The 26,493-nt window shown below is 48.3% G+C and overlaps 1 protein-coding gene across 27 annotated transcripts in view; it reads left to right on the top strand.

Moving 5' to 3' along the window:
- The window catches only part of nrxn1a (neurexin 1a), a 48,802-nt gene extending 22,551 nt beyond the window's left edge, over window positions 1-26,251 (top strand). For 6 of the 27 annotated variants that reach the window (XM_058062473.2, XM_078788784.1, XM_058062472.2 and 3 more), the window contains 16 exons: window positions 317-388; window positions 571-795; window positions 1,164-1,311; window positions 3,008-3,138; window positions 4,283-4,535; window positions 7,223-7,426; window positions 12,237-12,359; window positions 12,849-13,230; window positions 13,305-13,495; window positions 13,968-14,141; window positions 14,986-15,105; window positions 15,943-16,124; window positions 16,202-16,373; window positions 18,200-18,510; window positions 23,210-23,288; window positions 24,184-26,251. In XM_058062473.2, the coding sequence (XP_057918456.2) occupies window positions 317-388; window positions 571-795; window positions 1,164-1,311; window positions 3,008-3,138; window positions 4,283-4,535; window positions 7,223-7,426; window positions 12,237-12,359; window positions 12,849-13,230; window positions 13,305-13,495; window positions 13,968-14,141; window positions 14,986-15,105; window positions 15,943-16,124; window positions 16,202-16,373; window positions 18,200-18,510; window positions 23,210-23,288; window positions 24,184-24,485 (3,069 nt within the window). In that variant the 3' untranslated portion in view covers window positions 24,486-26,251. Of the gene's footprint in view, window positions 1-316; window positions 389-570; window positions 796-1,163; window positions 1,312-3,007; window positions 3,139-4,282; window positions 4,536-7,222; window positions 7,427-8,997; window positions 9,025-12,236; window positions 12,360-12,848; window positions 13,231-13,304; window positions 13,496-13,967; window positions 14,142-14,383; window positions 14,411-14,985; window positions 15,106-15,942; window positions 16,125-16,201; window positions 16,374-17,150; window positions 17,241-18,199; window positions 18,511-23,209; window positions 23,289-24,183 lie in introns of all 27 variants that reach the window. The other 21 variants (XM_078788785.1, XM_078788781.1, XM_058062464.2 and 18 more) reach the window with 8 other exon arrangements.
- The last annotated feature ends 242 nt before the right edge of the window (window positions 26,252-26,493 follow it).

The following is a 26,493-nucleotide window of genomic DNA, read 5'->3' as shown; positions in this document are numbered from 1 at the left end:
AGGCATGCGGGACAAACGGGAGTTATCCAGCCATGAGGCCGCTCTCAAAATAGTCTCAAATGTCAGAATGCTGGAATGGAAGAGGAAGGCTTCCTTGGCTTCCACTCTACCGGGTGTCTTGTTCCTTCCGTCATTTGAGACTCGTAACAGCGCCACGGAACGGACGCAGACGGATAAAGAAAACTCCCCAAAGTTCAATGAACGTTTTGAAAAGACTCCAAGACTTTATTCCCAATGGAAGTTTTTCTCTTTTGTTATTCCAAGGTGACTTCATGTTTCATCCGTTCCTCTCCTCCCTAAATCTCTTCCCCCGAAGGTGGTGTACAAGAATAATGATGTGCGGCTGGAGCTGTCCAGACTTGCTAAACAGGGAGACCCCAAGATGAAGGTAGGCAGCCTTTATCCAGTCTTATCCTCTTACACAATTAATGCACATATCTTTTGGTGGCGGTGTTACTACTACAAGAGCCTTAAAGAAGGCATCCACTCAGGAAATGGAATTATATTTTGAAAGGGGAAGAAAGAGCCTGGAATCCTTGATGCATAAGCCCCTCATACCCCCCCCCCCAGGTTAGCGGCGTGGTGTCTTTTAAGTGCGAGAGCGTTGCCACGCTGGATCCCGTGACCTTTGACACACCGGAGTCTTTCGTGGCGCTCAGCAAGTGGACGGCGAAGAAGGCCGGGTCCATCTCCTTCGACTTCAGGACCACCGAGCCCAACGGCCTGATGCTGTTCAGCCATGGGAAGCCCAGGCAGATGCAGCGCAAGGACCCCCGCACGCCGCCCACCGTCAAGGTAGAGACTGCTGACAGACTTCCACTTTAAAGGGGAACGCCACTTTTGGGGGAGTCTTGCCCACAATCCTCATGTGAAAGTTTCTTTCCATTTCCTGTGCAAAATAACACGAGAAAAGAAGTTAATTTGAGTTAGCTCACAATGCTGTCATTGGGATCAACAAGACGTGCAAACCAGCATCTTGTTGAGTCCTAAGTAGTACTACTATATAAACATATAGAAAGCGTAATAAATGGAAGAAGCCAATGGTCAGGGGTTAGGGGTGTTGCCAGGACTATAGGGGTGTTATTTCATGTCAAGAGAGCTCTAATAATTTTAAAAAGCATATTTAGAATTCATCGTATTGTTGTTTTTTTCCTCCTTTGCAGGTGGATTTCTTTGCCATTGAGATGCTGGACGGCCACCTATACCTGCTGCTGGACATGGGCTCAGGGACCACCAAGACCAAGGCCATCGACAAGAAGGTCAATGATGGAGAATGGTACCACGTGGACTTCCAGAGGGACGGACGCTCAGGTAGGGGTCGGAGTAATATTAGGCAAATATATGTTAGTGAAGTACTCGTATCATCTTATACAGCCCTGGTGCTTGTGGCGTCCATGGTGCTCATTCGCTTCAGATGGCACAGGTTGGATTCCCGGTCGTCGGAGATATCCAATGCCAATCCCAAGCCCAAATAATGGGAGTGTTGCAAAGAAAAAGCCTAAACGATATCACCTCCTGATAACAATTACCCGCCTGGGATCATTATTTACATTGTGCCTGCTATAAATAAGAAAGGGCGGTCCAATTAGGCGAAGGTTGAAGAAAAGGTAGCGTCATTTTTTGGACAGGGTTGTTGGCACGGCGGTGTGGAGCTAAATTTGACTGCTTTGCTGCTCCCTGCAGAAAGGCAGTAATCCTGTCTGTCTGCTGCCTGTCGTAAGGAAACTAACGGTGGTTATTGAATCCAACTTTCCGTGTGCTGGTGATTAGAGAAATCACTAAGCACTGGCATCGTTTATTCCACCAGTAACAAGTACGTACTGGTGGTTAGAGAAATCACTAAGCACTGGCATCGTTTATTCCACCAGTAACAAGTACGTACTGGTGGTTAGAGAAATCACTAAGCACTGGCATCGTTTATTCCACCAGTAACAAGTACGTACTGGTGGTTAGAGAAATCACTAAGCACTGGCATCGTTTATTCCACCAGTAACAAGTACGTACTGGTGGTTAGAGAAATCAATAAGCACTGGCATCGTTTATTCCACCAGTAACATTGTTTATTCCACCAGTAACATTGTTTATTCCACCAGTAACATTGTTTATTCCACCAGTAACAAGTACGTACTGGTGGTTAGAGAAATCAATAAGCACTGGCATCGTTTATTCCACCAGTAACAAGTACGTACTGGTGGTTAGAGAAATCACTAAGCACTGGCATCGTTTATTCCACCAGTAACAAGTACGTACTGGTGGTTAGAGAAATCACTAAGCACTGGCATCGTTTATTCCACCAGTAACAAGTACGTACTGGTGGTTAGAGAAATCAATAAGCACTGGCATCGTTTATTCCACCAGTAACATTGTTTATTCCACCAGTAACATTGTTTATTCCACCAGTAACATTGTTTATTCCACCAGTAACAAGTACGTACTGGTGGTTAGAGAAATCACTAAGCACTGGCATCGTTTATTCCACCAGTAACAAGTACGTACTGGTGGTTAGAGAAATCACTAAGCACTGGCATCGTTTATTCCACCAGTAACAAGTACGTACTGGTGGTTAGAGAAATCAATAAGCACTGGCATCGTTTATTCCACCAGTAACATTGTTTATTCCACCAGTAACATTGTTTATTCCACCAGTAACATTGTTTATTCCACCAGTAACAAGTACGTACTGGTGGTTAGAGAAATCATTAAGCACTGGCATTGTTTATTCCACCAAGAATAAGTACGTACGTTGCACCCTCCATCATTCCCTCATATGACTTGTTGGTGCCTGAAAATAAAGCCATGCTTTATTAATGATGGTGACCAAATGCTGGACATAGCGCTCGTGGCGGCGCACGGACCACCTGACTTAATGACTGGCTGATGAGGCGGCCCCACGTTCACATTTGCATCACTTGTGATGTGGAGGAGGAACAAAGGGAGGCGGCAAGACAATGAACATCTCAGTGGTGATGATGATGATGATGATGACGGTCATTGGGGGTGTGTTCAGGGACCATCTCGGTGAACAGCGTGCGGACGGCATACACGGCGCCAGGTGACAGCGAGATCCTGGACTTGGATGAGACCCTTTACCTCGGTGGACTTCCTGAGGACCGGGCCGGACTCATCTTCCCTACAGAGGTGCGTGTTTCTTAAGGACAAATAAGGAAAAGAACTTTTCCAAAAGTTGATTGTAATCATCGTAACAAGGCTGTCCAAAATAAAGCCTTCATTAAAAAAACATTCATGAATGACTTTTAAACGCATCCCACAAGCCACGCCTCTCTTGGGAAAAGTTGGCCACTCCAAATTGTCCATCTTTTAGTCTAAGATGGACAATTACACCCCCCCCCCCATTCCAAAAACATGCTAGGTTAATTGGCCACTCCAAATTGTCCATCTTTTAGTCTAAGATGGACAATTACACCCCCCCCCCATTCCAAAAACATGCTAGGTTAATTGGCCACTCCAAATTGTCCATCTTTTAGTCTAAGATGGACAATTACACCCCCCCCATTCCAAAAACATGCTAGGTTAATTGGCCACTCCAAATTGTCCATCTTCTAGTCTAAGATGGACAATTACACCCCCCCCCATTCCAAAAACATGCTAGGTTAATTGGCCATTCCAAATTGTCCATAGGTATGAATGTGAGTGTGAATGGTTGTTTGTCTATATGTGCCCTGGGATTGGCTGGCCACCAGTCCAGGGTGGAAGACAGCTGGGATAGGCTCCAGCCTACCAGCGACCCTCGTGAGGATAAGCGGTGGAAGATGAATGAATGAATACCATGAGGAGGCGATGAAGGAGGTGAAGGAGGCGATGAAGGAGGCGATGAATAGCTTGGTCTATCCTTGGAGCAACGCTTCCTCTTTCTGTGAGGTGCATTCACAGACACTCCAATATTTGTACGTTGATGTTGCACTTGTCATATGATGATAATAATAATCGGCTTTGTCGTCTGACCCGCAGCCTTTTTTACATGGAACCTATTTCCATTTCTACTCTTTAGAGAATTAGACATTTTAAAAATGGCCCCCACGTTGACGTCTTGGTGTGAGGCAGTCTGGGCAGCCTGGCACGCAGGAAGTAAAATGAAGGAAATATGGAGGTGCAGGCGGACCAGCTAATTAAAGCCAACCAGGCGTTTGTGCCTCTTTTGTGCTCTGAATGAGAGATTTAAAGAAGTGGCAAATGACAGCGTGGTCCCAACGCTTAACACGGATGACCTTTGATGACCTTTGATGACCTTTGATGACCTTTGATGACCTTTGCTCTTCCTCAGGTGTGGACGGCGCTGTTGAACTACGGCTACGTGGGCTGCATCCGGGACCTGTTCGTGGACGGCCAGAGCAAAGACATCCGGCGGCTGGCCGAGGCCCAGAGGGCGGTGGGGGTGAAGCCGTCGTGCTCCAGGGAGCCCCCCAAGCAGTGCCTGTCCAACCCCTGCCAGCACAACGGCATCTGCAGGGAGGGCTGGAACCGCTACGTCTGCGACTGCTCAGGGACCGGATACCTGGGACGTTCCTGCGAGAGGGGTGAGTGCACCCCCATCCGCGTACTCTCAGCTCTGGCTCTTTTGGGGGCCCGTTAAGGCGGGGATCTCCAAACTGCTGCCCGGGAGCCGCTATCTGCCCGCAGCTTTTTATGTGTTGGCCCTTGGCATAATCTTAAAAAAACAAAAACAGTACCCCCCCCCCCCCCCCCCCCCCCCTTAAAAGTTTTGGAGCCGCATATGTTCCTGGACCACCAGCAAATGGCAAAAACATCGATAATTGATATGCCTATAGACACTTTTCGTGTAAAAGTACGGTATAGGTACAGTATATACACAGTCGTGGTACTCGGCACTGATATTGATATTGTGTGCCTGTCACAGTACACAATTAAGGTGAGGCATAAAGAATACTTTTCCATCAGCAGTACATGTACTGTACGTTGGGCCGATATTACCACATAATTATACAATTTAACAACTCATGTTAAATTGTGAAAAATGGCCTATTTTCTGGGGGGGGGGGGTTACCAGGGCGTAATGCTGAATTACAAAAGTGTGGGTGTCCACTGTGCCCACAGGACATCACGTGCTAAAAGCTGACCAATCACGTGTCGCCGTGACCTCAACCGACAAGAATAAAGCAGGCGGATGTTTTGTTCAGGAAATAGCCGCCTCTTTGTGTGGATGTGCCTTTCAGGGGTGTTTGGACACCCCCACTTTAAGGAGGCATTTCAGACCCATGCCTTTACTGCTCTGGTGTGCGTTAAAAAATCCTCTTGTAAAGATTTATGGCAAATAAAATGGCGTCTGTGGGTGATGGAGGATCAGACTTCAACGATAGCACAGCCTTGCTATTTTTGGTTCTTTGTTATTTTGATTGTCCACACAAATAATATGTCTGGAAGAACGTAAGATGGAGGAGAGAACGCACTGGGGCCGGTAGAGGTGAAAAGCGAGGGTGGATGGGAGTGGGGGGGGGGGGGCCTGCTGGAAGGCCGGCAGGAATCGATGTGCGAGTGAACGGCCAACATGTCAGAGCGCGATGGAACCGCCGGGTCGGAACCAACGTGTGACAGCAGGTGAGAAGATGAGGAACGGCGGGAGACAGCCGCCGAGGATCTTGACAGAGCGAGGAGATTCGGGTAAAAGCTCGGAATTTTACTCTCTAGGGAACACGCGGACAACAGGAAGACATGTTGCTAGCGCCTTCGTCGCCACTCAAACCAATGGAAATGTTGGACAAATGGACAATGGACAAAACACGCATTGCTTCTCATTCCTGTGTGTGCACGTGTGTGTGTGTGTGTGTGCGTGTGTGCGTGTGCGTGTGCGTGTGCGCACCGAGGGGTCACTAACTGGTGCTTGAGTGGATTAAAGGAAGCACAGATGGAGAAGCAGATGGAGAGAGTGATTGGCCGTGTTTATGTTTTCTACCTGCGGTTTCTTTCTCCCTCTATCCCTCCCTCCTTTTTTTTACACTCCTCCCTTCCCTTCATCACCATCATCATCATCATCCTCCCCTTCTCTTTGTTCCGTCGCCTCTCTCTTCCTAAATGAAGCAACACCAGGCCGCCATGAATATTATTCTTCTTATTTTGCTTGGCATTTTTCCCTTCTTTCTTTCCTTCCTCAGCTGTCAATCATTGTCACATATTGTCTATGAATTTGTCTCTCCAGGAGAATATGGAGACACTTAAACACAACAGCAAGTTTTAAGTGTGAATAAAAGATCAGCAATAGACGTGGACGCTGCTTCTTCCTACTCCTCCTGAATGTAACGTCATGATAAATGTCATCATGTCGTGTTCTTGAATGCAGCATGTCCAACAAAGATAGAAATGATATGAATTCATAAGAAGAAGAAGAAGAAGAAGAACCCCAACATTAGACGTTGTATTAGTCCCAGTGTGAACAAACAGGCTGGAATAATGCACTGCAGTACCCCCCCCCCCCCCCCCCCCCCGCGTTCCTTTTGGCCAACCATTGTTCTTCAGCTGGTGAGCGAGGTTGTGCGGCTGGTGAGGAATATTTAGTCAGCTGTGTAAAAATGTGTTATCTCTTGCTACAACAGCAGTCAGCCATTTTCCCTTCCCGCACATTAATGAGGGTTCATTTGCATTTTAACCAAGAGCTTCCGACTCCGTCCGCCATCCAGCATCCACCCCTCCCATCCCTGCTAAACCCTCCTCTGTTCACACCAAAATTCACTCACTTATTCTACCCCCCCACCCCCCACTTCTCTCAGCTCATTAGCATGCATGGAACTCCCTCTCTTCCTGTTCTCTTGTTTTTGCCTTGGCTCTCGTCGTCTCCCACGGAAACAGGAAGAGGAAAGGGAGGGGGAGCAAAGTAGGAGGGCGAGAGGAATGAAGGGAGAGTGCTACACACACACGCACACACGCACACACGCACACACACAGAGCAACATCAAGAGCGTGTTTAGCTGCGTATGTAATTGTCCAATAAAGAAGGGCGTCCTTTGAGGTAAACAGTTTAGCGTCTGAGGACCAACCCCAGCAGGTAGCGGAGGAGAGGACGTGATGAATATGCAAACGACATCACACATGGGATCACCTGAGCTCCTTGCGTGCTAACTCCGGGGCCGGGAACGTCAGCTCCGATTCACGTCCACTCACGGCTATTTTCCAACCATTAAGTCAACGTCGGACCAAAGAAGGATGTCTCTCACCTTCCTCGTCCTCTTCCTCTCTCTCTCTCCTCCTGCAGACGCCACCATCTTGTCGTACGACGGCAGCAAGTTCATGAAGGTGCAGCTGCCCATGGCCATGCACACGGAGGCGGAGGACGTCTCGCTGCGCTTTCGCTCCCAGCGGGCCTACGGCGTTCTCATGGCAACCACATCCCGCAACTCGGCAGACACCCTCCGCCTGGAGCTGGACGGGGGCCGAGTACGGCTCACAGTCAACCTAGGTGCCCCTCACGCACTCACCCTCATTCCCAATCAGCTTTCAGGGGAAGTCCGTACTAGAACATCATTCTGCTAAGTCTCTAGGATTGGTAATTAGTCATTGACCTTCGTCACGGTGGAACCTTGGCTGCCAATCATGATGAAGTCCAAAACAATATGTTGCATATTTACCATTCACTTTTACGCTAAGTGACTTCACATTTCTTATATTGTCGTCTTAGCTACGTTGTACTGAGCAGCCTAGACAGCCTAGACAGAGACTGCTGTTCAACCTTCCTGCATTGCCCTCATTCCTGTTCTATGGTCGTCATCACATTTCTTGTCAATGGTGAAAAATGATAGAAATCAGGGGACTTCCTCAAATCAGTGCAGTGCAAATGTATTTCACCACCCGTCATAAAGTGGCTAGCACGCAGACCTCAGAGCTAGGAGACTCGAGTTCGATTCCCACCCTGGGCCATCTCTGTGTGGAGTTTGCATGCGTGGCTTTTCTCCGGGTACTCCGCTTTCCTCCCACATTCCAAAAACATGCTAGGTTACTTGGCCAGGTATGAATGTGAGTGTGAATGGTTGTTTGTCTATATGTGCCCTGGGATTGGCTGGCCACCAGTCCAGGGTGGAAGACAGCTGGGATAGGCTCCAGCACCCCGTGACCTTAGTTGAATGAATGAATATACAATACCTCTTAAATCCTAACTAATAATAACAGGACTTTTTGTTTTCGGTAAAAAGGTAAATGTGAAAATGCACCCATAGTCATTCATTTGCACTGCACTGTTGTTCAACATATGCTATGATATGCTGTGATATGCTTAAACTGTCAGTGAAGTCCAGTCACGACTTCAGACACCAAACATGGGACTTTGGAGGTTCCATTGGCTTTGACTAGTGAAGGTGAACGGCGTATCCTGGTGTGGAACGGAGGGTCAGGCCTCAAGCTGCACTCTCTGCTCACTCCCAGTGGACCTGTGCACCCCCAAACTCGTCCTCTCACTATTCTAGCGGAGAGCATCACAGCTTAGCCTGGGAAACACAACACCACCATTTGGCACGACACGTTAACACAACACACGGGGCGCATGTGAGGGTCTCTGGTTGTCTGCAGCCACGTCTTTCCTGCGGTTGACGCCACGCGACACACCCGGCACTTTGAGTTATCAGACAAAGCCGCACGCAGCGGGACCAAATCTTGCAAGACTTTTAGCAGCTCCAGCCGGGCGACGGGAATTGGTGCGATGCGTTCGGTGTCCCCCGGACCCCGACACCCATCAACCAGACCGTGGTCCTGCCAGGCCCGCAGCGTTAAAAAAAGCACGCTCCACATGCTAGAATCCTCTCCTTAGCTGTCACATTCTTTTTTTGGTCCACTTTGGATGTGCTCCCCCCAGCGTGACCACGGGAGAGAGAGAGTGCTTTCTCAGCGCTGTGTGTGTTGTCAGGGCGCACGGGTGTGTTGTCAGGGCGCACGGGTGTGTTGTCAGGGCGCACAGGGTGTGTCGATGTGAGCATCCCCAGGGCGTGGAGGGTGTGTGTACGTGTGCAGCATTAACCCTCTGCTCTGCTCTTCCTCCAGACTGTATCAGGATAAACTGTACAGCCAGTAAGTGATCCTCCATGTCACCTAACCTTCCGTCCTTCCTTCCTTCCCTCCTCCTCCTCCTCCTCCGTGTGTGTGCTTTTATGGACGTCTCCGCTCTTCCTCACTCCTTCCCATCTTATCTCAATCTCTGGTTCAACATTTCTTTCTGCCAATGAGATGGGGCTGTTTTATAGCATTGATTTCCTGGTCGGCCATTTTAGCAAAGATGGAAGCGAGGAGTGGTAGAAGGGAACCAAATGTAGGGCTTTGTCTCCTTTGGCGGATTTCTCATCGGCAACTCATTTATACACTCAAAGCGCCAACTTTAAGTGCACTAACTTATGTATGCATTTTGAGTAAGTATCCAAATGCTGCACTCAAAATGCCGCCCTCCATCTTTGTGGCGGTGCTAAAGCGGAAGAGCTACGCCGAGTGCTTGAAATTCCCAAATAAAAAGGAAGTAGGATATTGCGACCATCACTTCAATGACAGTGACTGAGAGCGCGTACTGACAGAAGTATTCCATTTGAGGCACAGCCGAGGTTAAAATTAGATGTGAGCTCGCATGGAAAGCCAGTTCATTACAAAAAAAATGGCTGCCGCACCTGCTGAAGATGTCGACGCCTGCCTGCCGAGGCTTTATTCCTTTGACTCTTCAAGGCGCATGAGGGGGTTTTGCCAATACCGTCATTCTTTGTGTGTGTGTGTGTGTGCCTGTGTGTGCCTGTGTGTGCCTGTGTGTGCCTGTGTGTGCCTGTGTGTGCCTGTGTGTGCCTGTGTGTGCCTGTGTGTGTCTGTGTGTGTCTGTGTGTGCCTGTGTGTGTCTGTGTGTGTCTGTGTGTGTCTGTGTGTGCCTGTGTGTGCCTGTGTGTGCCTGTGTGTGTCTGTGTGTGTCTGTGTGTGTCTGTGTGTGTCTGTGTGTGCGTGTCATGCTGCTGCAAATCCCAGATGAAATTTCATTCCCTCACGTGCGTTTGTGCCTGCATGTCTGTCACGACCACGGAGAAAGAAAGAGAGAGAGAGCGAGCGAAACAAATGCTCTGTGACGGCAAGGAGGTGGTGAAATGGACGACTGCAGTTGCCATAGAAACGCTACTAGCCGCACGGTGCACAATCTATCCCGCCAATGTCCGCCAGCCAATTTTCGACTAGCTTGTCTTGAATGAACATTTCAGCAGGCTGCCACTTCACCTCCACCACAACGCCCCCCCGCCCCCACCGCATGCATAGCAATAAATTATACAGTACATCTGATATTCAACCAGGATGAAAAATGTATTTAACAGCGAGGTGCCAGTGAAATAGCCCACTCAGCAGTCAAATAAAAGGCCTCGGTATGGTGAGGGAGCTGACGCGTATGCAGCAGAAAGGAAAAATACATTTCTCCTTTTATCCTCTAATGTGTAAGGCGTAATAGGTCCACAGTGAGTTTTATTCTTGTCATATATTTTTGCCTCATAATATTGTCACATCATTCTTTAAAAAAAAATACTACTTTAAAATTACAATTTCATTGTCATGAAATTACAAATGTTCTTATATTATTAATATTGCATCTTTTTTCCATGTAGCTAGATAACCTTTTTTAATTCTAAAATTGCAACTTCATTCTCATAAAACTAAATTTAAAAATGCCTGCTATATTGGAACTTTATTCTTTTTCTTCATAATATTGCAGTTTTAATCTTTTTAATCTCTTTTTAAAATCCTAACATTACAATGTACTTCTTTAAAAAAAAAAAAAATCAGATTTTGTTTTCTTGGTAATATTACAACTTAGTAGTAAAAAAGTAAAAGAACTTTTTTTTCATCCTAAAATTGCCACATAATTCTCAAAAAGAACTACTTCATGATTTTTTTTTCCAATATTATAACTAAGAATAACTACATTTCTTACAATGTTCCAAAATGTGTTTATTTTTCAAACTTTATTGTCAGTTATTTTTTCTCTTCAGTGTGGCCCTAATACTTCTTGAAATACTTCTTTATACATGGATTGTATTTGAAATGATGTCATGTTAAACGACCAGCCCTCCTCGCCCTGCTTTCGCAGCACCGAGCATCGATTGCACGTCCAGCCGGCATCAGTCCTGCTCATCATGTTGCGGAGCGCACTGACCCAAAAAAGCCTCGTGTGTGTATTTGTGCTTCTGCCTGTTCCCAGGTTGACACAGATCACTGCCTCGGTCTCACATCGGCCTGGCCCGTTCTCCATAGCGTTCCTATTGCTGCTTCCCCTGTGCAGGGCAGTGATCCATGGTAACAGGATGAGATGCTCATGCCCGGAGCACAGCTGAGTCTCCTCAGGGGAACCCAGCGTCCCTCCTAAACAAACACACTCACTGCGGCTGATGCAGACACGGGTGCTTTGCATGGCTGTGCGTCCATTTGCCGTCCGCCTAGCCTTGTCGGCTAATTGTGTTTCCGTGTCAGCCCCGCCTGTTTGCCTTGCGCCTTCACTCACCACCTGTGTGTGTGTGTGTGTGTGTGTGTGTGTGTGTGCGCGCGCGTGCGTGCGTGCGTGTGCATGTGGACACCCAAGAGTGATGCTTGACATTTTCTGCAGCAGAATCTGTTCGGGTCAGTGTACTTCTCGCCTGCGCCGTCATTACCTCCAATAGGTCACTGTTAGCACACTCGCTCAAACCAACAAGGCTTGGAGGGAAACACGCAGGGAGGGGGGGGGGGGCATGTGCGTTTTGTGCTACTGGTATGCACCGAGGTTGGCGGGCGGGGACGGCGTGGCTTCTGGCTGTCAAATGTGCAGTGGACTGTGGGAATTGTGAGCTGGTGGTATGCAGGCGGAGGAAGACATCAGCACCTCGGAGAGCTCCCTTTGATTTGCCGTGTGTATAGTGCCACCGTGAGGTTTGGGTGGGGAAGTGCACCACAAGTGCACCACGATTGCACCACGAGTGCACCACAAGTGCACCACAAGTGCACCAGTGGCGTGGTCACGTAAATATGAAGATGAGTGGGTGTGATGTATGTCGTGTATGCAGGAGCCACATTGACTCATCCATTTGTGTTCAGGCATCTGTCTGGTTGCCTCCCCCAGGTTATGTATGGTTCCTTCCTTCTTCTACACCGCCCCCCCCCCCACCCCCACCCTAAACAGACATTTGCAAACTTTCATCAACTAAACCTACCTGGCTACGTCTTCTTCTTCTTCTGTCTGTGTGCACGTGGCGTGCGTGTGTGCTGGTGTTAACGGTGCTCTGGGCTATGTGTAGGTAAAGGCCCAGAGACCATCTTTGCCGGCTCGGGTCTCAATGATAATGAGTGGCACACGGTGAGGGTGGTCCGGCGCGGCAAGAGCCTCAAGCTCACCGTGGACGACCTGCAGCCTGTTGAAGGTAACCACCGATTGGTTAGTAGTTATTAATAAATGCTGTGTATTGTTATAGTTATTAGTTATCAATAAATGCTGTGTATTGTTGATGGACATTTGGTCATTTGTCTATGAACTGTATTAAATACTACAGTATATTTTCAACAATGTTAATATCCAGGTCCAGTTTCAAGTAAAGTGGATTTTTCTTTGGGTTTATTCATAATAGACAATTTGATCCAAATCCACTTTGACAGGTGACGATACGATTCCAAATATGATCTACGTATATTTTAAAGGGGAAAGTATGATGATATAACTATTTGCTGACAAAGCAAGAGTAATATTGAAGGGTGACGTTTGAATATCTCTGCTATAGGTTATGTCTTGCGTCATTTCCAGATATAAGATTGACAAGATGAGACGAGGGGGCGGGGCTCAGCTGAGCATGTTCATCTCCCCCATTCCCTCTTCTCCTAATCCCTCATTTTCCGAAATGCACTTCCGCCACCAGGTCAAATGGCGGGCGACCACACGCAGCTGGAGTTCCACAACGTGGAGACGGGCATTGTGACGGAGAAGCGCTTCATGCCCGCCGTGCCCTCCAACTTCATCGGGCACCTGCAGGGCCTGGGTTTGAACGGCATGCCCTACATCGACCTGTGTAAGAACGGCGACATCGACTACTGCGAGCTCAATGCCGTCATCGGCTACAAGAGCATCGTGGCCGACCCCGTCACATTCCGCTCGCGCTCCAGCTTCGTCACGCTGCCCACGCTGCAGGCGTACTACTCCATGCACCTGTTCATGCAGTTCAAGACCACCTCGCCCGACGGGCTCATCCTCTTCAACCGAGGGGACGGGAACGACTTCATCGTGGTTGAGCTGGTGAAAGGGTGAGCTCGGATAGCCTGAGTCATCTTGACTTCTTGTTGGCGGCCCACTCTGATGGTCTTCTCCGTGTCTCCAGCTACCTTCACTACATCTCTGACCTGGGCAACGGAGCCCACCTGATCAAGGGCAACTCCAACAGCCCCTTAAATGACAACCACTGGCACAACGTCCACATTTCCAGAGACACCAACAACCTTCACACGGTCAAGATCGACACCAAAGTCACCACTCAGACAACCATGGGGGCAAAGAACCTGGACCTGAAGGGTAAGCATCTGGTTGATGGAACACGTGGCGGTTTGGTCTGGCCATGAACCATGACACGTGTTGAGGCCACTCCCACGCCAATACGCACATTTGACCTTTTTGTCTTGTGTCCGTGTGATTGGCTGGCCAGGAAGGGAAGCACGGATGCTGAGGATGGAAATGAAAGCATCCATTTCCAAGCAATCTTTGCTACGTGGAGGGAAGCTGTTGGTGTCCTCATAACAAGAGTTGCACAATCATCGCATGCATGCTAGCCAGGCTAACGTTGTTTACAGTCAATGGTAGGGAGGTGGCAGATAAGTGGCAAGCACGTCATGCTAATATCATAAGAAAATATGAAAAGCACGTCAGCAGGCTGCCGTCTGAGGGGTGTGACGGGACCAGGCTCCACCGCGTGGGGGCCATGTTGAACGTTAGATTGAACCCTTGTACTTCCGGCAGAGATGTCACTCATCATGTTGATCTGCAACAGGTGACCTGTACATCGGGGGCGTGTCCAAAGAGATGTACAGAGACCTTCCGAAGCTGGTCCACTCCCGGGAAGGATTCCAGGGTTGCTTAGCAACGGTGGATCTCAACGGCCGGCTCCCTGACCTTTTGGCGGATGCCTTGGCAACCATGGGACAAGTGGAGCGAGGATGCGAAGGTGAGCGTGACGACAACACGCCCTCGGATTTGAAGCGGTGCCCCCCCTCCCCCGCCCCCCGCCCATTCGAGCCATTCTCTGTTAGCAAAAGCGAACCCACTAACCCGGCTGCCGCGCTGCCAGATGTAACGTTTTGTCATCTTTCTGCACTTTGTGTTCTCAGCAGTTGCCTGGCATCCGTGTGCGTGGACTAACCATCTAACTTGGTTTGCTTGTTTGCTTTTTTGGTTGGCCCACAAAAGTTACATTGATGAAAGCTGACTTGCAAGGTATATGGCTTTGTATGCACCATGTGAACGCTCACGTGTGCGTGTATATATACATACATACATATATATACACATACGTATATGCTAGCGTGGAAACTACCCAGTGCTGTCCAGTCTTGTGTGGATCCCAGTGATCCAGAGTCAAAGGTCAGAGGTGACCTGTCCTCTCGTGAGACCATCACAGTCGTGGCATCAGCACCACAGCTTGTCCTGAGATGACCACACTCCACCACCGAGCAGCATGTCTTCTAACCTCCCTCCTGCTGACTCCCAGCCTCGCCATTTCACTCCCCCCGTGCCTCGCCACGGGACAGGAAGCTGCAGCATGAGGCAGGAAGAGAACGGCAGCGGAGAAGTAACGTTACCATGCGGGCCTTTAAACATACAACACTTATGTTTAACTCCTCCTGCTGACCCCCATCCAGCATCACCTCCTTGCATGCGCCCCCATATTTGACCCTTTTTTACCCGTCATGTCCTGGTCTAACGGCTGTTCAGGACCTCTACGCCAGCTTGGTTTCTAACCTTTGACACTGCACAGCCTCACGTGTGTACCCGCCTTGTGCTCAATGCAGGCCCCAGCACCACCTGTCAAGAGGACTCCTGCTCCAATCAGGGGGTTTGCCTGCAGCAGTGGGAGGGCTTCACCTGCGACTGCAGCATGACTTCCTACGCTGGGCCGCTGTGCAACGACGGTGAGCCGCCCTTTCCATCCTCTGTTGGTTTGTTGGGGGGTGGGGGGTGGGGGGGCATGGCAAGGCCCCGTTAGTGCAAACCAGAGAAGACCAATATGCATGTGGGGAATTATTGTCCTTATTGGGGCTACAAGGCAGCGCTTTGTGGTTTCATACACGATACTGCATTTCTAGCAAAGCGCCATGTGAGGGCGCTGTGGAAACCTCCGCCTGAAGTAGGGACTATTTTCCTCCAAGCTCGGATGCTCTCTTCACCTCTTATTATCTCTTAAAACATTTCAACTTTATCTTACTAATATGATATTTTTCCTCATAACATCATTTTGTGGTTGTTTCTCGCTAGATTAAAATGTATACTAAGATGATAATTAATGCAGATTTTTCTTTTTTTTATTATTTATTGATTTTAGTTTTATGGTTGTTTTTAGAATGTACCACAGGCTAATAAAAAAACAAACGGCCACATGTGGCCCCCAGGCCGCACTTTGGACTCTCCTGCTCAAAGTCAACCAAATCTTGATTGGTCTTATTGCTGCTCTTCTTGTTGACATCAAATGTGAGACCCAAGAGGCTCCTTTCCATGAACCAAGGGAGCCTTTAGGTCCAAATGGGCTGAAGCTATTGAGGTGAACCATGGTTGAGTTCATCAGCATATAGCGTATAGCGTATAGCGTATAGCGTATAGCGTAGAGCAGGGAGACATATAGCTACGGTCTAAAAGGTACACAGAGTGACTCTGTTCAGTGCAAAGTAAGTTGCGGCGAGTCAGCCAAGCGGAGAGCCGTGGGCTTGAACGGGTTCGGTACAAATGCCATTTTCTTGATTTCCTGACGGCAGCTGGGACGACGTACATCTTCGGGCGGGACGGCGGCATGGTGACCTACACCTGGCCCCCGAATGAGCGCCCCAGCACCAGGGCGGACCGGCTCGCCCTGGGCTTCAGCACCCAGCAGAAGCACGCCATCCTCCTGCGCGTGGACAGCGCATCGGGCCTGGGAGACTACCTTCAGCTGCAGATAGTAAGTGCGACCCTCGGAGCCCGCGGGGGGGGGGAGCTGTCCCCGTAACATGTGTGTCCGTACGTGCGCTCTCTCAGGACAAAGGCAACATCAGAGTGGTGTTCAATGTGGGCACGGACGACATCAACATCGAGGAGAGCTCCAAGTTTGTCAACGACGGGAAGTACCATATTATCCGCTTCACCCGCAGCGGGGGCAATGCCACCCTCCAGCTGGACGACCTGCCCGTCATCGAGCGCTACCCCTTAGGTAGGCCCCCGGCCGAATCCTGCCCACAGCACACACTAAGACCCGCCAATGGCGCCGCTAACCACACCTTAGCGTCACAGATGAGCTGTGTTCCATGTGATGACGATGGTGTCTATGAAATGTTGTGTCTGAGAGGAAACTTTTTCAACCATAAAATGAGCCATCTTGTATGCTAGACAGCCATGTTCTGCTCAGCCATGTTAAATAGTGTTCAATCTAGTGTCTTTAATTCAGTGTTGGTTCTCATCATAAAAGACAATAATAAGAGTTGGTGCATTTTGGGAGGAAAAAATCAATAGTTAAAAAATGTCATCTGTTTAACTAGCTAGGGACAAATAATGTTGTCGATTTTGTTTTCCTTTTCTTCTGTTCTATTCCATTTAAAGTGGTAACCTAAGGTTAGTCGTCTTTAACACAAGTGCCAAATGCTAAATGCTAAATGCTAGTTGTTGTGAGGTGTGTGTGAGGCTTCTTCCTGTATGCAGCAATAAACCCATACAGTATGTGGCAGCTGTAACGTTATTTCCCTGTGCTCTTGCAGATGTTAACCCCTGAAATGTCTCTTTAAATTAAAGCCAATGAACAGAGAGTAAGAGTCCGCTCACGTGGTCGGCGAATCCCTCCTGTCCTCCCAGCACGTGCAGCTATTTGTGCTAATGATGCTATTCAATGAGCAGACCATTACTTTCTTTTCATTGCTGTTCTTTTTGTATCCAGCTCCTGTACCACGTTTGGATGATGCGTAATTACTACTGTGTTTTCATCTCTAAATTAAAGGCAACATTGATAACGAGCGCCTGGCCATCGCCAGACAGCGAATCCCCTATCGGCTCGGTCGAGTAGTTGACGATTGGCTACTCGACAAAGGTAAAAACCCTGATTAAAATTCCTTAAAAGTTTCAGCTTAAAAAGATTCAATATGAAGTCAGTGGAGTATATTCTCTTGTGCACCATCAACTAACATCTAAAATTCTAAATCCGTAACTAAGTATTAAAAGTTGGGTCAGCTGTAGTGCCTGTGAACTTGCTAGTGTGTATCTGATCTTTAATGTCAGGTTAAAGGGACGAGGGAGAGATTTAAATGGGAATAAATCGGGACTAGCAAAGGAGTGCTGATAAAACATGCTTGATTAATAATGTCTGTGTGTTACTAGCAAATGGTGTCATCAAATTAAAGTCGAGTGATGCTATATGTAAAAAAAAAAAAAAAGAAAAAAGAGAGAGAGAGAGAGAGAGAGAGAAAAGTCCTAAACGTAAGCAGAGCTCCTTAAATGAAATTAGCCTCTGGTCCCTTTAACAGTGCTAGCTTAGCACCTGTGCATGCTATCTATCTCAGGGCTGTTAGCAGGCTCCTCCTCCTCCTCCTCCTCCTCCTCCACATCTCTGTCTGCCTGTCTGTCGCTCCTTCCGATGACTGTGCCGCACCGCCATCGCCATAGCAACCATCTGTCAGCCCCGTCTACTCGGCGGCCCCTCTCTGACTCCTCTCATCTGCTGCATCTTCCTCCTCCTCCTCCTCCTCCTCCTCCGTCTCTTCACGCCCTTCCACACCTCTCCTCCTCTCCTCTTCTCTGCTCCTCTTCCTCCTTCTTCTCATGTCTCTGAGTGTCAGCCTCTCCACGGTTCTCCACAGCTTCTGTTTTGCTCTGCCATGCTTGATCTATCCATGGTGTCACCATGGCTCGGGGGTGCTGGATTGTGTAACACTCAAACACTCTTTTCTGTGTGTGGCTGTGTGTGCGTGTGTCCACCTTCCTCCCTGGCGTGTGTGTGCGTGCGTGCGTGTGTGTGCGATGGGTGTGTGTTTGGCGTGCATGCCCGCGCAGGTCGCCAGCTGACCATCTTCAACAGCCAGACCACAGTCCGCGTGGGCGGGCGCGACCTGGGCGCCGCCATGTTCCAAGGCCAGCTCTCGGGCCTCTACTACAATGGCCTACGCATCCTCAACATGGCTGCCGAGGGCCACCCGCATATCAGGGTGCACGGCAGCGCTCGGCTGGTGGGCGACATGCCGTCCTCCTCCATCACGCCGCAGTCCAGCGCCGCCGCCGGGGGCAACCGCTCTGACTCCGCCCCGTCCATCAGCGACATCACAACCACCACGGCCACCAACAGGAAGCAGGGCGCCACCCAGCAGGTCAGTTGGATTTCTGTATGGTACGCCTGCTTCGCTTGTCCTTTCCTTGTTGCCGTCCATTGCTTCCTGGCGGGAATGTCCGTCATGTGCCAGTAGTTCTAGCTACTTGGGACGTTTGTACAAATATACAACCTGAGCTATTTCAAATGTTCACTTTTGGAACCAAACAGCGTGTGTGCACGTGTGTGCACGTGTGTGCACGTGTGTGCACGTGTGTGCACGTGTGCATGTGATGAAATTCCCCTACGGTGTTTAACAGCACTAGCATAGCATAGCATAGCAACTAGTGATCTCCAGTCAGGGCCACCCCAGACCAAATTGGGGCCCCCGTGTGCCAAGTATAGATTCACTTGGTTGACTAGGAGGCAAATAGAATCAAAACTTCAACATGAAATAAATAAGGAAGTATGAAATAAAAGCAATCCACCTAAAATAAATATGACATAAAACCAAAATTCAACCTCAAATGAATGAATGAAATAAATAAATATGAAATACAAAAATTCCACCTGAAATAAATAAAAAAAATTTAATAAACACTTAATAAAACAAATAAATGAATATGAAATTAGACATTTTGGCCTGAAACAAAAATAAATATTAAACTACAGTTTTATAAATATAAATAAATTCAAGAAAATCACCCAAAAAAAGAATTTAACTAAGAATAAAAAATGTCAAAGTGTGATAGATCAATAAATAAATAAAACCTTATGCCTACAATAAATACATATCAAATTAAAAAAAAGCTTCAACATGAAATAAATAAAGAAAGATTGTAAGCTCGGCCACCTCAGTTGAAGCTTCTGAAGCCTTCGTGTGCCTTCCATGGGCGGATGCTTCATCCCACCTTCTCCTGATTGGTGGGATGTCGAGTGCTGTCAATCATTGCGCTGTCAGATTACAGGTCTATTTTCTCTTACTGGAAGGCGCCTTCTTCGTTCATGGGGGGGGCTTGTCTACAGTGTTAACATTACACTCACATTTGAACAAAGACCAACCCCCCCCCCGCCTTTAGCTTGCGTAGCAAAGCCTGCACTTGGTGAGGCCAGCTGGTCCAGCGGGGGGGGGTCAGAGGCAGCATTGGGTCTATGAGGACTCATAAGGGGGCTCCCGGGACCCACATTACCTTAGTCGTCCTCCATATGGCTTAGCGCGATGACACCATCATCATCATCATCATCATCATCATCAGCTGCACTAACTTGCTGTCCAGCTCTTTGAGTGTGCGGTGCGACGCTGTGGAATAACGTGTGACTTGCTGCATGGAAAAAGATGCCTTTTTCCTCACTCGTGCAAGTTGCCATGGTGACAGCGAGCCCTGCTAACTGCCGCACGTCTCCCTTCCTCACCCGTGCAGACTCCTACAGGATCTGTCCTCCGTGCACCAGCCACTAGCTTTTGGCTATAAATAATGCTGTCAGCTTGCCGGGAGCATTAATAATGGATGGCAGATGGCTGGATGGATGACAGCGCTGTCACTCATCCATCCGGCCACACCTACTCCACCTCTGCATCGGAGTTGTACGCAAACTCTTCCTGCCGCTGCCATTCGCCGACGCCAGCGCTAAATATGGGCTGCAAGTCGATATGGGCGCTTTGGACAAGTAGGTCAGGCATGTTAGATTCCCTCTGCAGCAGTGCAGCGTGCATCCTGTCAACCCAAACACTTGAAGGCGGAGCTAAGCTCCTCCATCGGAAGGCTGATGCTTGTTGCCTGGTAACCCACGCAGATGCGAGCACAGGTGGACTGAGAAGAGTACAATTGCGGCACCCTTGCATCACTGGAGCGCTTGTGTGTGCGCTGTGCTCCTGCAAGTCTACGCTTAGACTATTCCTTCTTTTTCTATTCCCATTGCTATTCCTATTCCTATTCCCATTCCTTCTTTCCCATCCTCGCTTGAGAGGCAAAAGATGCTTAATAATTCATCATGAATAAATAATGCAGGACAGCTGAGGAGAGGAGGCGCTTGTTTTAGCGTTGATGCTGGAGGCTGCAAGTCACAGGCTTTGGTCCTGATGCTGTCCCTTTGTTTCTCTCCATTCCTACGTGCGTATGTCCTCACATACCGGGAGGACGGGATGGGAGGACTGACGGACAATATGATTGGCTGTTGGGAGTCAGCTGACCCTCTTCCAGAGATACTTTCTCCCTTCCTTACTTTTCACGTTTGCATGTTTGTTTGGTTTTTTTCTTTTTTTTTCTTTTTTACATCCATCGCCCCCTCCTCTACCTCCTCTTCCTCCTCCTCCTCCTCCTCCCGAGCGCCCCCCCCCCTCTCCATGATAGGCTGTTAATGCAGGCGTCTGTATGATCTATCTCACCATCTGCAGTAGTAGAGCATCACTTCTTTCTTCTCCGTCTGGTGGCGTCACTTAACTCCAGCAAGGCTCGCTTCTCACGCCCGCTCTTCCCTGCCGGACCCATGGAGCCCGTTCGGCCGCTGTAGGACCGCACGTGTGTTGTCGTGTGTTTGATTTCCGCTGGCGAGCGAGCTCCCCGCATAGGAGACAAGTGTGTGAGGACCATGTGTGAGCTAGGCAGTCAGGGAGGCTTGGATGGTCGTTGGCACTGTTCGGCGGCTCAGGTATCCTTGGCATGCTTCCTCTTCCTCTTTCTCTCCTCTTCCCTAACTTTGAGCATCAGGGGGGCAAAGGAGGGGCGGAGTTGTTGTGCCTCCTCGCTAAATGATCCTTGATGGGCTGTAGTAGTGCTTGGCTTGTTTTATCCATCAGTGCAGCTGACGGACATCGACATAATCCAAGTCCAAACTAGCCTTTGCGTCCGCGTTTACAGCCATCAAGGATCAAGGATCAAGGATCAAGGATGAGTTGTGCATATTTTGTATGATGTGAGCTGCTGCAGTCATTGAGTGGTATGCCTCGCCTACAGCCACACTTTGGTACAGGCGCCAAGTGAAATGGCCGCGTTTGGTTAGCTGGGGTGGAACCCGGGTTCATACTGGCATGCTTTTATTTTGAAGCTTACTTTACACTGACCGGGAAGTCATTGTATTGTGTAGTATTTTTGTCTTTGATGAATTGTTTTGGATTTGATTTTGATATGTAAATATCCTCTGAAGGCAGGCCTATTATTCTATATTATCCTCTTATGATATTGTCCTCGCCAAGACAAAGGCGCTTTAACTTTGGAAAAAAACGATGGCTATGTTTGCCTCTTTTACACCATGGAAGTGGAAGTCTGCATCGTATTCATTTGGTCCATTTCTGACCTAAGCCATTACTCCAATAATTGTCTATATTCATTGACGGACATTTTGAATTTGTTATTAGTTAACTTGATTTTAATATAATATTCAAGCGGCTACCTCATATTTGTGCTCTGATTCGCTCTGTTTTGTTTTCAATTTTATTGATCGATTAATGGAAAAAATGATTGACTAATTCATTGGTTATTAAACTAATCATTATTTACAACCTTTTTGATTTCAGACATGCTTAACAAGTTACATGAAGGAACTTAGCCGGGATAGGCTCCAGCATACCCCGCATCCCTTGTGGGGTAAGCGGCATCGAAAATAACCAATAAATAGCCAATAAAAAAAACTATAAAAAATAAATACGTGGGTAGATAAAATAAAAATGGACTGAATGACACAATTTGAAAACGTAGACAGTGGACATAGAAATGCAGACGACCGTGTACAGTATGTCGATACCCCCCAGGTCAGGTCAGCTGACAGGGTGACATAACAAATGGGAGGACCCCATTTAGTGTGTGTGTGTGTGTGTGTGTGTGTGTGTGTGTGTGTGTGTGTGTGTGTGTGTGTGCTTCCCCAGTAAGCATAAACGGGCAACTGGCCAAGGTGCGTCCAAATCAATGGAAGCTCCTGTGGTTGTCGGATACGTTTTGCCGGCAGCAGATCCGTATCGCCTGGGTTGGAATCCAGAGGCCAAAGTCTCCCACGCGGCATTTGTCATCTCAGCGGGTACAACTGATTGGGAAAAGAGCGGCGCGTCGATAGGCTCATATTTCACGTTTCAAGGACAAGATATGAATAAATATGATGCTTGTGAACGCACCACAAGACACGCCTTAACGCCTGTCGTCTGGAGTACGACCACTCGGGTGTTGGTGGAAAGAAAAAGAAGCTCTTATGTTGTACAGCCGGGACTCTGCCTCATCCTGGCCAGCATCTACTGCAATGCATCACAATCCAATTTTCATTTAGGCACAGAGCGCCTGCTGTGCACACACACACACGCACACATGCACACACGCACACATGCACACACACACACACACACACACACACACACCCCTCCCGCCAAAGCATTTAACAGTAGGTGATGAATATTCCCAGCATGTTTAGCGCTATAAAAATCCTACACACCCCCATGAGAAAAGTCCCTTATTTTTATTGGCCCTGTCATTTTCAGCAGCTTGGTCTTAGCGTTACCATGGCAACAGGAGCAGGGCTGCACATGTGGAATAAGGGGGGGGGCGGTAAAGAGCGTTTCCAGACACGCTCGCCAGGTCAATGTAGGTCAAAGGTTGAATGCTAAGCGGGCAACAGGCCATGTCGCTGGGGGGGGGGGCATATTAAACATTGGGGTGTTTCTGCTGGTCTCATCAGCACCCGGCAGCAATAAACGATGATGAGAGGAAGGAGCGCGTATGAGATAATAAGCAACTGCAGCTTTTTGGCCCCCCTAATTTTGTGTCCTCTCCCTGCAGTCGGCCGACGACATCCTGGTGGCGTCGGCCGAGTGTCCGAGTGACGATGAAGACATCGACCCCTGCGACCCCAGCTCAGGTGAGCCCATCCTGTTTAAAATGTTCCCATTTTCACGTGCCGCCGAGCTGCTTCACACGTGTCCTTCACTCCCGCTCTTTTTTTTTTTTTGTGTGGCTTTGTGGCTCACCACCATGAATTATTCATTGCCTACTTTCCTACCTTCAGGCTTTACCTGACACCCCCACATCCACGCTCACGTCCTCCTCATTTATCCTTCCCCAGTCCTCCCCTTTTTTCTTCACCCTCTTCTTCCTTTATTGGCGCCCGGACAATTCCCATGCAAATCCCGTGGCTCCATGCAGTCACAGTATGCTTCATGCGTGTAAACCTGTCTGAAAGTATAGTACATGGTATAGTATAAGGTATATAGTATAAAGTAAATAGGCACCGACTAAACAAAGAAAACATTACCTTAACCTTTAACTGAACTTGCTGCTCTCGTGTCCTAAGGAACTGGAAAGAAAGTCACAGTAATGACAAAATAGTGTCCTATATTATTCATATTCTCATGTAATAATTTCTACTTCCATTATTATTATTTGGGCAATATGCTCCAAAAGAGGTCAAGATGCTGGAGTAGACATTTGACAACCGGGCTTTATTGATAGTTGTATATATGATATATGGTATATACTATATGATAGTATTTCACATGCTATGAAGAAGGGGGTACTGCTTCTTTTAGTTCTTTTACAGTTGGGACACCATGGAAAGATTCCAGTCAGATCACGGACACGTCATACTCAACAAGCAGGATCCAAACTAGCAAACTGCTGTTGGTGCTGCTTCAGCCTTTTCAAAAATGGGGGGTGGTCTCTACGTGTTAGCATAGCACGCCATCATGTATCATGTTGTCATACACGTATGCACGATAAAAATGTCACGCCAGTTTCGACGTCTCCCCCTCCCCCAGCCCGCCCCCCCCTGCCGGAGGTGAAGGTGTTCCCCGGCCCATCGGAGGTGGTGCGCGAGAGCAGCAGCACAACGGGCATGGTGGTGGGCATCGTGGCGGCGGCGGCGCTCTGCATCCTCATCCTGCTCTACGCCATGTACAAGTATCGCAACCGCGATGAGGGCTCGTACCACGTGGACGAGAGCCGCAACTACATCAGCAACTCGGCCACGCAGCCCAACGGCAGCGCCAAGGACAAGCCGCTGGGCATCACCAAGATCTCCAAGAACAAGAAGAACAAGGACAAGGAGTACTACGTCTGAAGGAGCAGCAGCACATGGGATGCATACACCTTTATACGTATATTCAAAAGGCTCTATGTACATAAATAGGTATATTCTCAAAAGAGCATACACACGTGGACAAGAACATGCTGACCTTTATGTTTTTCTCTACAGCAATCACACACACGTTCAAGCACAAACACACGCACACGCACGCACGCACACGCACACAAACTGGCCTAAAAGGGACCCTTATTGTATAAAATGTACCGATGAACGGAGCCTGGAGGAAGGCTCCCTTTATGAACCATGAAGATCATTCCAAACGAAGAGCGGCCCCCACACACTTGAGGAAAAACGCCAGCGTTCCATTGCATGAGTTGACTCTGAATGGAAAAGGAGAGTAACATTAAAGTTCCGCCATATTGGGAAAGCAGACAAACCCAGCTGAGATCTGAGATCTTCTTTGGCTTTCCTCTCTTTTTCAACGCTCCTGGCGGGATTGAAGACAACCTAAATACGTTCCCAGAGCACATGCATCGAGTCCACCGCTGACGATGAAAGCACTGCTGATATTTACATAAAACACGCATCATATACCGGAGTGTGTGTGTGTGTGTGTGTGTGTGTGTGTGTGTTTAGCTGGAGAGCAGAGCACCAAAAAAAGATGTTGCAGCAACACGACGAGCAGCCCTAAAGTGTCTTCTTCTTCTTCTCTGAGCTTTTATTGGCCTTCCTGTTTGCAGACGGGGCTGTTGAGGACAGTGGAAGAACTTTTCTCCATCAAGGAAAGAAACAAGCACAGTGCAGGAAGGGGACGGGAAATCAGGGTGCAGCCACATAGCCACTGGAGGACCGTGGAGCGGGCAGGGCCTCCGTGATGATGATGATGGCGATGATGATGATGATTTTTTCCCGCCATGACTCCAGGAGGTTTTCCCTGGAAGGGATACCTGAGACTAGAGATGCTACCTACAGACACCCGTGATCTCCCACTAAACACAACAAGTATGGTAAGCGAGACACCCAGGACCTGTTTCAATGATGGATGATTGGCGGAGACTGTATCGACTCTCCGAGGGACGGGGGCGGGACTTGGGCTTGTTTCTCATTGCACGTGACTTATCTTACTCTGAGTGATATATACCCAAGGCCAGAAATCTCCAGAGGGGACGCCATCGTAGATGAATTCTTTGAAATTGGCGCCAGTCGGAATTGAGTGTGTGTCGCATGCCTGTGGCGTAGGGGCAGAGTTAACAGTTTAAGAGCGATGCTAATTCCGAAGTGGACTTTTTACGACACCTTGGGTTGACTCACTTGGGACAGGCGTGTGTGTTTTTTTGTTAGTTTTGTTGAATTTTTTTTTACACATATATGATATAAGGGTGCCATAAGGTCGGCCAGCTCTGCTCCAGTTCTTCCACGCCATGTACATCCGATGCATGCTGGCAGGACAAAAAAAATGGTGTGGGACGATAGCGTCCACATGATCTTCTCCATCCTGACCCCTCCTTTACGATGTTTCTCTGGTATTCCTCCTTCTTCTCCTCCTCCTCCTCCTCTCTATATCTCTTTCTCGCTCTGTTTGTGTTGCCATCCGACGGCGGAGGCGCTTCTCCCCCCCGAGTGGGCCTCCACGTATACTAGGTGTTCATTGACCATGTTATTATTTTCTATATGTACAATTTTTCTACAGTATTTACTTTTATTTTTATTGTTACGGTTCTTTGATGAACATAAAGTGGAAATTTATTATGAAAAATAGTTTTGAAGATTAATGAGTAAATAAAATATTACCCAAGTCATCGTAGGGTGTGTGTGTGTGTGTGTGTGTGTGTGTGTGAGGTGGAGAAGTGCTTTTTCTTTGACTTATTCTGCTTCTACTTTGCTTCTGACTTCGTGTCTTTGGCTGTCATCTCCATTTGTGGCGTCCTTGAACATAAGCAGCTGTGGTGCAGATAAAAACCCAATGCTGCTGTGGTCAATAAGAAACAACATCATTGCTCTCCACTAGGGGGCAAAAAGTAGCATTAAATAAACTAAAAAT

This window comes from Doryrhamphus excisus, unplaced genomic scaffold (assembly GCF_037039965.1).
Source record: "Doryrhamphus excisus strain RoL-2023G ecotype Guam unplaced genomic scaffold, RoL_Dexc_Guam_v1.1 HiC_scaffold_24, whole genome shotgun sequence".
Taxonomy (NCBI): Eukaryota; Metazoa; Chordata; class Actinopteri; order Syngnathiformes; family Syngnathidae; genus Doryrhamphus; species Doryrhamphus excisus.
This window is presented reverse-complemented; position numbering and strand designations above follow the sequence as displayed.